Source organism: Myripristis murdjan, chromosome 6 (assembly GCF_902150065.1).
Source record: "Myripristis murdjan chromosome 6, fMyrMur1.1, whole genome shotgun sequence".
NCBI classification, from domain to species: Eukaryota; Metazoa; Chordata; class Actinopteri; order Holocentriformes; family Holocentridae; genus Myripristis; species Myripristis murdjan.
In genome coordinates, this window is record NC_043985.1 from 9,499,335 (window position 1) to 9,512,106 (window position 12,772).

At 44.2% G+C, this 12,772-nt stretch overlaps 1 protein-coding gene across 2 annotated transcripts in view; it reads right to left on the reverse strand.

Moving 5' to 3' along the window:
- The window catches only part of smpd3 (sphingomyelin phosphodiesterase 3), a 64,723-nt gene that overhangs the window by 30,610 nt on the left and 21,341 nt on the right, over positions 1–12,772 (reverse strand). For both annotated transcript variants that reach the window (XM_030054659.1, XM_030054660.1), the window contains exon 2: positions 480–1,217. In XM_030054659.1, the coding sequence (XP_029910519.1) occupies positions 480–781 (302 nt within the window). In that variant the 5' untranslated portion in view covers positions 782–1,217. The remainder of the gene's footprint in view (positions 1–479; positions 1,218–12,772) is intronic.

Consider the following 12,772-nt stretch of genomic DNA (forward strand, 5'->3'; position numbering starts at 1 on the left):
GGAAATGTTGAGTACACCAAAGTTTTATTGTAGAAATGTGAAGTATAGGTCCCCAGCATACAGAAACTGACGGATGCTAATTTACATATGTTGGCCAATTTGCATAATCAGCGCAACTAGCACAATTAACATAATTGCCCATATTGACAATATTAATAATTACTAATATTACTAATTCTGCTAATTGTGCTAATTATGCAAATTGCCCAACATATGCAAATTAGCACCCGGCATTTTCTGTATGCTGGGGATGTATACTTCACATTTCTACAATAAAACTTGGGGCTGGCTACTAGACTATAAGGGTCCCTATTGAAGTAAAATCCCTTCAAATAGGAGTCCTCGGCTTGTTGAGTCAACTTGGGTTTGACTTTCAATAAAAGACTGAAAAACCATGAGCCTGCTGACTGCCTCCATGTGTCTGCAGTACAAACTAATGTGCTGTCCATGTGTGGACTGGATAGGAACGCTGTGCTCACCTGTGGTAGGTGTAGAGGTAGGGCTGGCGGACCGCCTGCAGAGGAGCCCAGAGGAGGAATCCCAGCAGAGCGAAGGGCAGGGAGGCGAGGAGCAGGAGCAGGTAGAGGGGGGCGGAGATCAGCACACACAAGGTGAGGAAGGAGCAGGGGTCCTGGGAGCGCCGACGCTTCTCCAGAGAGGTGGCCACGCAGGAGGCCAGCAGCCGGTCCAGCAGCCAGTAGCAGGGGAACACCAGGCTCCACGACAGGCCATCCAGGAAGTGCAGACAGGCACTGGGGTAGGGGGAGGTGTGGAGAACCATCTCTTCCCTCCTTTCACTCGTTCTTCCTCTCGATCACTTCTCCTCTCTCTTCCTCTCGGTCGCTTTCTCCTCACCTCACATGGACCGTCCGCAGCCGCATGCGCTCACAAAGCAAAACGTGCAGGAATCCAAAAATGGCCACAACGGAGAAAAAAATAAAATAAATGAAAACTCAAACGCAGGCCCTCCCCCCGGCTCGGAGAAAGCCGCACTACATGGTTTGGGTGATTTCCTTCGCTGGCGAGCTTCTCTGAGACTTTTTTTAGACTTTCCTTCCCTCAGCAGTGAGAAGGTCTGCAGTGAGGGTCAGGCTGCACAGTCTGGAGGCAGGGGGCTGCCATGATGAGTGCTTTCGCTTGATGGCCGGTCTCTGATTGCAAGGACTCTGTCAGCTTCGGGAGGAAACGGCCATTTATCATCAGTGTTTCCTCAGGACCTGGGGGGAGGGGGGAGAGAAGGGTGGGGGGAGAGATCAGCTGTGAGGTTGTCACTCTGATGGAAGTGTTCATTTCCTAATGTCTTTGATTGCTTGTGGATAAATATATATACCCATGCCTGTTTTATGTGAACATGCAGAGGTGATGGCTGTGGTCTGTATTCTTGCTATGCTTATAAATACATAAGCATTGCATAGTTTTTTTTTTTTTTTTGAGGATATCCAGAATCATCTACTCAACATGTATTCGCTTTTGTCCCGACTCTGGATTTAACATGATCATCTAACACAGCTCGTGTGCACATCCCACAGACGAAGCATGTGACAAAACACAAGAATCTCATTAAGCTCAGTTTCTATGATATATTATCAACAGTATGCAGGTATACAGGGACAAATAAATGAAAGGCATGTGCAATAAATATCTTATCCTAAACGTGACCTTTACTGAGGTGTGAGAGGGTGTTACGGACACTGTGCGGGCTTGAAAACACACTCTGTGAATTAGATGGCCATTAGATGCAGACTTGACCAAAGTGGACCGATTAGTTTGCTGTCAACCAAAATAGAAATCTCCATTACACAAAAAAGCCAGCATTTCCAGGGTTGTTACTGCCGGGCAGCAAGCTGTTTGTGGCAGACCGTCCCCGAAGAGGAAGGTGAGCTAATAAATGGCACTAAATGAACCACAGCCAGCAGGACACAGACCAGCACGCTGTACTGGAACAAGGCTCTTACTGTCCCCCGTCCCGCAGGTACCCAAACCAGAAATTACAGTCCTTGAATGCTTTCGGACGGTCTTTAATATCAATATAGGCCAGAGTGGTAAGTGAGCCAATCCCACTGTTATGAATAAATGATGACAAGATAATTCATGCGCTTTAACAGCTGGCGGTTTAAGGGGGAAACAGGAAAGAGGGAGCTGACCTCAATAGAGCCTCATAGACCCAACAGTGGCCCCCCAGAGAGCACCAAAGCACAGCACAGTCAAGTTAACTCAGTTTTCCCAATCATTAACTCTTCTTCTGTCAATTTTAAAATGTTTTGTTTTGTTTGTGAAATTGTCTGGCTGTTCTATCTTTCAAATACACCGGGAAAGAAGCAAGAAAATGGCAAGAAATGACCCAGAAATTGGCAAGAAATTTGTAAAATGCTGCAAGACAACGTCCAGAAAACAACCCCAAAATTGGCACAAAAAGTAAGTATTACAACGCTGATAGTAAAACATAAACAGAAAATCACAAACCCCTCAAAAAGTAAAAATTACCTCCATGCACAGGCTCCTGCGATGCAAGTCCATCACTATTATCTCACACTCACTGTTGCTGTATAGCCACGCCCTAAAATTCTTACTGAATGTATTAGCAAACAGCAAATTGAGAACACACTCTCTCTTCCTTCTTATTTAATTTCTCCTGTGCTTTTACATTTCCAAGATAATATTTTAGTCGTGAGCAGAACTCCTCATGCACATCCGGTATTTGCAATCAGGTGCTGGTCGGCCGCAGGAATAATATAAGGATAATAATTTAGTTATTTTAGTTACTGAAACAACAAAACACTTTTGTTTGTGACATCTGTCATAACAATCTGCCGTTTTTTTTCCATAACGAGACCCTTTTGTTGCTTATGCTCATCCTCTGAATAGCTCATCCCCACCAGAGCAACAATAATCACCGTCTCCTCTATCTTTGTAATCATCTGCACAGGCAAATCCTTTGTACACAATAATGATCCGCGTTATTAGGACAGAACGGCAGCTTGTTTGACTTCTGTTTTTTATGTCTGAATGAAGTTCTCGGTCGCAATGCGTAGTCCTGTGGCCCTGAAAACTTTGCACAGGCGTCAGTCAGTGTTTCCGTCTGAAAGCCTCAGTGTTTCTCTCTGTTCCTGAAAAGCTGACGTTCTGGAAACACAGCCAGTCAACAGCCAGTCAACAGCCAGACACAGAAAAACAGCCGTCAGTTAGAGTTTGACATCTCGGCGGGCACACGCTGTCACGCTCGGCCTTACTGCTGCAAACACAGCAGTGCATAATTCATAGTAAGCACACCGGCTTGTAGGGAGAGATGAAAAATACAGAGTGGCACCGGCAGATCCCAGACAGTGTCACGCAGGCCTTTCACTGACAGCCACAAACTTGAATTTGCTGTTGGACCCATGGATGAACACACATGGACCTGCACTCACACTCACTGATACAATACTTTACCGCAGTAGTCGAGTTGTAAAAAAAAATCAGGGGGAATGGTCAATTTTTTTCACTTGATGAAAAGTGAGGATGGAAGTTTTACAGGGGGGATGATTTTGACCGTTTTTATTTCAGGGAGGATGCCATCCACCCTCATCCCCCCTCAACTCGAGCACTGCTTTACCGCGATGCTGTGGTCACATGTTGTGTGCCAGGGCTTTCAAAGTCACACCAGAGGATTTGCTTTGGGGACGGCGAGACGCTTTTATTGCACTGACAGCAACGTCACACGTGGAGCTGTCGTCAGCTCGAGTAACGCTGTCTTCACCTCACCTGCCTCTCTGTGTGTGTGCATGTGTGTGTGTGTGTGTGTGTGTGTGTGTGTGAAGCAGCTGAGCCACACCCTCGTTGAAGCACAGAGAGAAGAGGAGAGGTGAGAAACCAGTGTGACCATAAGGCTCCAGGGTGTCTTGACTGTCTTGAACTTGAACGTGTGTCGCTCAAAAGTTATAAGTGAGTTGATGAAGTTTTATTTTGTTTGCTGACCTTGAATAAAAATCAAATCCGTTGTATACTTTCCCTCCACTAACGTACAATCAATCAAAGATGCAACACATTTTGTGATTTTCAGAATGCAGACTGCTGGTCCCTGCGGTTCTGTTTGTTGTAAAGGATGACAGCCATTAAAGAGATAATTCACCCATTTTGAGAAAAAAATGATATTACGTCCCTCCCCTCCAGCTGTTCTGTCCTCTCAGTGTTACTGAGTGCTGGATCCTGGCTGGATGCTTAACTGTTATTGAGGTGGACTTACTCCACTCAAACCGTAAAAAAAACAAAGTTTGAGTTAAATTATAATTTTTGCAGCAATATAGCACCACTTCTACCCTACAAAACAGCTAGTGAGGAAGTGAAACAATATCCCGTTTTTCCAAATGGGTGAACTGTCCATTTAACAGCCTTTGACAATAGCCAAAGAGTAGAAATCAGCATAGTGGGGTGGGATTACAGTTAAATAAAAATAAAGTAAGTAAAATGTGCCCTGTTTTGTGCAGTAAAAACTTTCTTGGTGCCATAAAGCAATAAAAAGGTTTCCCATCAAAGGTGACTTAGTATCACATAATTAACACTTCAGTGCAGAGGCGGGCAGGTGGAGGGTGGAAATCATCTCATCGGTGGTTTTGGTTGTTTGTGTTGATTGTAGAAATAAAGAGTTCATTTGCAAAAACAGATAAATTGCCATTCCTGGGAAAAGGACTGACTGTTGTATGAAATGCTTCACATACCTTCTAAACCCAACATGTTGTCAAAAAAGCCAGCATCACTGGCACAGTAGCCCGCTAGTCTGCTTGTTGTGGCTAATTATAGAAACTTTTATAGAAACAAATATAATTAGAGGCCTCTGTTTATCAGTCACAATACATGTGATGATGATAGACTGATGATCACATGCTACAGGTCGCCGGTCCATCACAGGACAGACACACAAGCACATTCACACCGAGGGGCAGTTTAGTATCTCCAATTCAAATCGAATCGAACCCAGGACCTCCCTGCTGAGGCAGCAGTGCAGCACTATGCCGCCCCACGCTGCACACAGCACCGTGATCCTGAACTGATAGAAAAAGTGTGTGAGAGGAGTCAATATGTGTGTGAGAAGCAGAGTGCAAGTGAGCGAGGGAATGTGTAGGAAAGGCAGCCTCAGAGCCAGAGAGAGTATGTGGGAGGGAAGAAGATATGGAGACACAGACGGAGAGAATAAGAGGAGGAGTAGTTATGGATAACAGCACTCCGCTGCTCCGAGGAGCTGCAGTCCCCGCTGAGCCGAGCAGAGCCAGTGCTGCCGAAAACCTGCCGGCGCTCCAGTCTCACCACATGAACAGAATCCACTAATGGAGAATCACCGGCAGAGCCTGGGACATGAGAGGAGAAAAGCCCACATCTGCTGCAGAATGTAAAGATCTGCTCCTGGTGCTCCTGCAAAGAGCGAGGGCCAGGCAGCGGGTTTGGGGAGCCAGATGATGATCAGCAATTCTTGAATCCCCACAAATACACAGCGGCCATTTTGAGCTATGAGGCAGGAAAAAGTGCACATATTTCCCCTTTGATTATTACATATAAACCACAAAACTCCCAGCTCAGGGGCAGCTCTGTTTCTCCTCACTGATGGAACTTCTTTTTCTTAAATTCTTACTAAATGGAGTTCCAGCACATTCTGCTCGATCTTCACTCTCTATTTATACTGATGTTACTGGAGCTGAAAAACAGCCAGGCGAACTCTGGCACATTTACATTTTCCTCTTTACAAAAATAATAAATTAATAAATATTATGTTGCAGTCTGTAACACAAAATTTATCAGAGCTTTAGGGCAAAATTGATCTTTGGTGTAGTGTTGAGTTGTCTGGTTCCCTGGGTGTCACATGGTGGTGAAACCTCCTCATCAGCTGCTCTGGGATGATAATCCATAATACTGTGTTTGTATCACTGCATTCACTTTTATTGTGTGATAGTTCCCAAAATAATGCTTTTAGCACACAAACTAATACCAACAAAGCAGATCCTGTCAATATAACAAACAGCAAGTCCCAGTATGCATTTTTTTTCTGTGCAATTACAATTATTTATTTACAATTATTATTATTATTTATTTACAAGTACTATCTCTTATAATTATAAGTACTTATCTCTTAGTTACTATATGGACGTTTCCTGCAGATGCTCCCTGCCAGATCTACTTTCCTATTCAAATTGGAAAATAACTGTTTTTTGATATTTGCATCAGCCACTTTGTTCATGTTGGTTTTTGTGTTAAAATGTTATTTCAGGAGCTGCTTTGCTGTGGGAGTGAACGCAGAGACAGAAACACAGCGTTGTGGATTAGCGGCCGCAGCTGATGAGGAGACCTGAGCACCATGTGGACTCGTGTTATAATGCGTTATAAGCTCTAGCTCTGTAGCAAAGTTCAGTTTGTTTCAGATAAAAATGTCAAACTAGCCGCCCGTGTCTGAGCTGCTGGGTGTCGAGGGCTGGAACCCGTGCTGTTCCCAGCAGCCACGCCTCACTGCCTCGTTCCCAGCTGAAACAGCATCCGTTCAGATGAAATATGATGAACTGTTTTGATCCCTGCTGGGAAATGATTCACGGCAATGTTTAAGTATAGTTTATTGTAAGAATCATGCACTTTTGCACCAAAATCACCCAATTAAGTTGTTAGGGACGGCAAATGACAAAGACGCACATTGTGTTTGAATGTTTTCCTCTGAAGTGGCGTTTCAGAACTGTTAATATTTTGGTAATGTTCTGCTCCCCTTTATTAATGAATCCTGAGAGAGCGCCCTGTTTTGCATAACAGTGAGATGAAAAACCAGAGCCAGTGTCCAACCTGAATACAATACTACAAGTGGTGCTTCGATAAAAGAGCGCTGTGTGGGAGTTTGTCTCACAATTAGACACAAACATGATGACACTTTTCAAAATTACCTTTCCCCCCCATTTACATACATAACAAACAAAACATTATGTATGGCATACATAAGCTATGAGTCAATGAAAGATGCCTTTAATTTGTCAGATAAACGGCAGGCCCATTGGAGACAACGGAAAAGTCAAATCTTCCTGCATTGCCTTCCTGTGTGATTTCAGGATGATATGCTTATCTCCCGATTCGACACTCTCATGATACTTTGGTTGCGATTAGATATGAATTGTGATTCTTAAGCATTGTGATTTGATATTACAATTTGTTATTTGAATCCTCCTCTAGTTTGTGTCTGTAAAGTTTGTGGCTGCCCAGAGAACCCATTTTCATTCACACATCTGGAGGTCAGAGGTCAAGGGACCCCGCTGGAAACAGCCATGACAGTTTTTCCCTCGACAAAATTCCCTTACCTTAATGACTTTAGAGTGATATTTAGTTTGGCGTGCTTTGTAGCTCGTCTATCTACTCTAAATTGATTCAGCAATTAGAAAAAAAAATCAATTAAAAATCATAAAAAAAGAATCACAATACTTAAGTGAATTGATTTTTTTCCCCACCCCGTACTTTTGATCCATTAGTGCTCCAGTTCACAGGGTTAATAATAAGCCACCACACAGCACAGTATGGCCGACGATGACCATGCTTGCAATTATTATCATTATTATTATTATTATTTTTAATGTTGTTGTCTTGACATAGTAAAGCCCATTTTCCCGTGAAAATTAACCTACAAGGGAAACTGCAGCCAAAACAGCATCTTGGCTCTCAATATGTCACTTAGTGTGACAGAGCCTCAGCAGATACTAAGCATGGATGTGACATTATTGCACAATGGGAAAATATGGGAATGGGAAAATATATATTCTGACTTTGAAGGTACCTAAGGGGAAATTTAAGGGAAAATTGGAGTTCAAGTTAATTTACCTTGAGAAAGCAAAGCTCATTTTCTCGTGATGACGGGTTAATTTAGCTCGTTATCTCGACAAAATGAACTTGGTTATCATCAGATTATCGCGGCATTATGAAAATAATTGCAAGCAGGGCTGTTTTTAGCTTCCGTAGGCTGTACTACAGCACACACACACACACACACACACACACACACACACACACACACACACACACACACACACACACACAAAGCATCTGAAAGCACACACACCTCAGTGTTTTGGGAAGCTCATTAGGAAACACACATCGACTAGCAGGAGGTGAGTGATGAAGAGCAGTTAGTGAAACTTTTCCCATGGATCTGCTCAGAGAATTTCTCCCAGCGCCCAATCGATAGTGTCTGTCTGGCTAAACGGAGAAAATATCCTCCGAGCCCGGGGTGTTTGAGAGTGTGTGAACGCCCTGTCTCTGTGTGTGTGTGAGTGTGTGTGTGTGTGTTTAGCTCAGCACTGGCATCGTGTGCTTACATTGTGAGTATGTTTGTATGTGTATGAGTGAATATGTGGATGTGGATGCAGGTGTAGTCTGTCTTTGGCATGTGTGTGTGCGTGTATGTGTGTGTGTGTGTATGTGTGTGTGTGCACGCGCACATGTATGCATTTGTCAGTGCAAAATGATGTAGTGACTAAATAAAGGATGACAGTGATCAATGTCCTCCCCCGCCCCGCCTTTAATGTTTATGGGAAAGAAAGGGCATTGAGTAACTGCAGACATGATGATGTGACCAGTAAGCACACACACACTCACACACACACACGCACACACACACACACACACACACACACACACACACACACACAAATCCCTGCGCTCATAAACATGCATTCGTACAACACAGGAGTGCATATGTAAAACGCAGGTGCCCATGCAGGCAAATACAGAAAAGACATTTGTAAAGATAGCTACAGAGGCATACATGTATCCACACACACACACACACACACACACACTCTTGCACCGGCTCACAGTTCAGAAATGCATGAGGAGGTGACGGGGACGAGATGTGTAGGGGCATCTTGCAGAAACTAAAATGGTGGTGGAGCGTTCTCTCACAGTAAATTGCACGCCTTCTGCCTTTAATGCGTCTTTTAATTTTCCTCTCTGTGTGTCTTTTGTCTCTCCTCCGTCTTCTCTCTATCTTACCTCCTCTGTTTCCACTCTTTCTATCTGCCTTTCTCTTCCATTTCACCCCCTGCGTCTCGCCTTCTCAAGGAGAGTGTACTCCCACCACTTCTGCAAGCCCAACGGTTAGTTCAGCTACTGCCAAACACACACACACACACACACACACACACAAGAGCCAGTGACGTCATTCTGCTCTCAGCATACCCGAGGGATTTCTGTTGTCATGGTGACCTAGTCACATGCACTTAGGAAGTGTACGGTGCGGCTGCCTGTCAGCGTATGGAGAACACACACATGCACATACATGAAGACATTTGTTGGGCTTGTCATCTTTTGTTTTTTGCCTCACATATTTTTGGAGTACTTTCATTACAAGAACATGCATAAACACTGTCATGCACACACACACACACACACACACATCTCCAGTGAAATGTCTCTGTTTGGTTTGCTCTTTCTAATATTCCACTGGGGGCCCGAGTGGAGACACGTATATTTTCCAGTCAGTTAAGGCTCGTGGCCGATCGCCGGCGTCATGACAGCCAACAACAGAGTTATTTGGGCTGAGATCAGGCCTGTGGGAACCAGAGCTCCCATCAGCACCACGGCTCCTCAACTGGATAAACAGTCGACGTGTTCATCATCAGCCAGAGGAGGGTCTCCTGCTAATTACACTCCATATTTCACTGCCATTTAAAAGCCAGGCTCATGAGATTGTGCATGCATGTGTGTGTGTGTTTGCGTGCGCACATGGCGAGTCCTCAGCCGACGCCATGTACTGCCGTAAGCAAAGTGTGTGTGCGCATGTCTGCATGCCTGTGTGTGTATGTGTGTGTGTGTGTGTGTGTGTGAAGCAGCAGTACAGCACACAGTATCAGGCTCTGGCTTGACACAGTCAACCCAAGACTCGGTCTGAGTGGCTCCTTATTTTATTTTTTTTTTACACTTTCTTTCTTTTTCATTGAATCAGTTCATCGGCACTCCCACACTTCCAAAGTCGGAAACATGAAGATCAATCAGGAGATCACAGCCTCTCCGTCTCCGTCTCTGTCTCCATGTCTGTCTTTACTGTAATGGTGGTTGTATAACTCAGTTAGTGGAGGAATATAATGCCATCACTATGAGACACAATGTAATCAGAGCAGTAATTTGATCAGGGCCTGCTGCCACCTGCTCTGCAGCGGCGTATGAACATTTCTCATGGCAGTAAATGCAGCAGACGAGGCTGAGTCAGGTCAGAGGAACACACCGGGCGTTTCGCAGTGTGTCCTGTCGGTCAGCTGACGATGAGAACACACACTAACCTCCTCCATGTGGCCCTGCCGGGTCACTGGCTGCAGCGCCCCATGCTAACACTAACACTGCTGACACATTACACTTTATATACACAGTCAAAATGATGATGATGATGATGATGAAAATAATAAACAATCACTATCTTGAGGAATAGTAGGCTCCATGCTTTAGCATACACTGTGCTAAAGGCTAACACTGTGCTGAGTGCACCTGTTATCCTGATTTAAAGGGAGAAAATAAGAGCTGTGAAGATAAAAGCAACATACTATGTCCTTTATGACAGAGATAGAAACACACAGTCACTATTCCATCTGGCTAGCACACACACACACACACACACACACACACAGACACACAAATCAACTTTTCATCAGTAAAAGATCACTTCTCTGACTGTGGACACTCAACATGTAAACTCTCTAATCAGTGGTGGTTTTCAGTCGGATTTGGCATTTCATGATGCTGCAGATGTAGATCGAATCACGTTTTACTGTGAGTTAGTTTTACCCAGTTTACAACAACTGCATACCAGAGATGGGATCAAGTCACCCATGTGCAAGTCTCAAGTAAGTCTCAAGTCTTAACCTTCAAGTCTCAAGTAAGTCCCGAGTAATTTTTTCTTGGGCAAGTCAAGTCAAGTCCTGTAATAGATCAAGTCAAGTCCAAGTCAAGTCACATTATTACAATCTTACCTGCTGAATCCGGTCTTAATAACGAGAAAATATAAGATATTTGTATCAAGCTGTAGTTACAAAAGACAAAAAGAATGACTCTCGGCACTCCTCCCGCTCCCACCAACATGATGATGATGACTGTCTGATGATGATGACTGTCCGATGATGATGACTGTCTGATATGAGGGTCGTGTTTCTCCACAACGTAAGGTAGGTAGTAGAGAGGCCATGACTGATTGGCAGGGTCGTCATCCAATCATTGCAACACCATTCCACCGTGCGCTCGAATACCAGGTAATATTACAGGCGAGAGATTTTTAATTCATATTTTATATTCAAACTGAAAACATGAACAACAATCAAGTCATTCAAGTCATCATGTCTCAAGTCGAGTCAAGTCCCGAGTCTCAAGTCGAGTCCAAGTCGAGCCTCAAGTTTTTTATTTTTTGTCAAGTCAAATTTCAAGTCATTAAAACAGCGACTCGAGTCAACTCGAGTCCAAGTCGCAATGACTCAAGTCCCCATCTCTGCTGCATACCTTCCTCATGATGTTAGTTTTGTTGTAGTTGAGCTTCATCCAGTGTGACTCTAACAAACCACATCCAAACTGTACTGCATGTCTACCATCCTGCTGCTGTTTTTTTTCTCTTAGTGGTTATTTTTACTGGCTTTGAGCACGACAAGTTTACTCTGCAGTTCACAGTCCTAAACATTTCCAGTCCACTGATGCATTTTCAAATTCAGAACAGTAAAACCAGCCATTCAGCAAGGAGCGCACTGCAAAATTTCAGGCAAGAAGAACATGCAACCAGCACATACATTTTTAGCATGTCGGGCCTCAGGGGAATCTGTTCTTGTCTGATTGTTGCTGATTCATTCATTCATTCATTCTTGATTGACTGTTGCTGCTGCACCGGAGCGAGAGGCGAGGGATATTTTCGGCAGCCTAACTGACAGAAAGCTCAGGCTTCCTCCCCATTATCCAAACTGCAAAAGCTGCAATTAAGAACCGCCTGGAAACTGAAAGGCTGGTGCCAAAGCAAGCACACTCGATCATAAAACTGGAAGGATTGATTGAGGTCTTAAGGAGCGTCATGTCGGCTTAACCGAGTGCCGCGATGGCTTTGAGTCTCACCCGTGACCTTTTGTTTCATGTCACCGTCTCTCTCATCTCTCTGTCTGGCTCTCTGTCTCTCTGCCTGTCTTCGCTGTGCATGATCTAATGAATCGCTCTGCAGAGCAGCATCACCTTTGGACTTTTATGTAACAGTGAGGTTATTGTTATAGGCTGCGGGCTTAACCTGCTTTTCATTTTGGCCTGACTGTACACAACAGGCGGTGTCATCACTACTCGCCATCACGTCTGGGTGCACTGCCGCTGCTGCATGGAGCCGCAGCACAAAGCAAAGCATGTGGACTGGACTGTAGTACATCGCTAATGGAACAGCTCGTCACTGAAGCCTTTGCCGGTCATGAGCAGTGAGGTATAGATGAAAAGGTGGGTAAACCAGGACCTCTGATTGGTGATTATAGTAAGACCAACAGCTGCCAGTATAAATAAAAATGCATTATACTTTCATAAACGCATTAAGTTGCATTAGAGCTCACAACAGCCTTTAAAAGACCCCATCCTCTTATAGTTTGCATCAGTTTGATACTACTTACGGTAAATCCCATGGATCACTGAGTAGGATATCTGTAATATAGTGTGTATAATGGTCTATGTCAATAGCAATATGCACAGTCCAGGGTCAGTGTGCATATTTAGCAGTGATGCAGTAAAGTGGAGTAAGGGTGAAGAGCCTGTATTTATTGCAGCTTAAACTGTGAGCGCACAA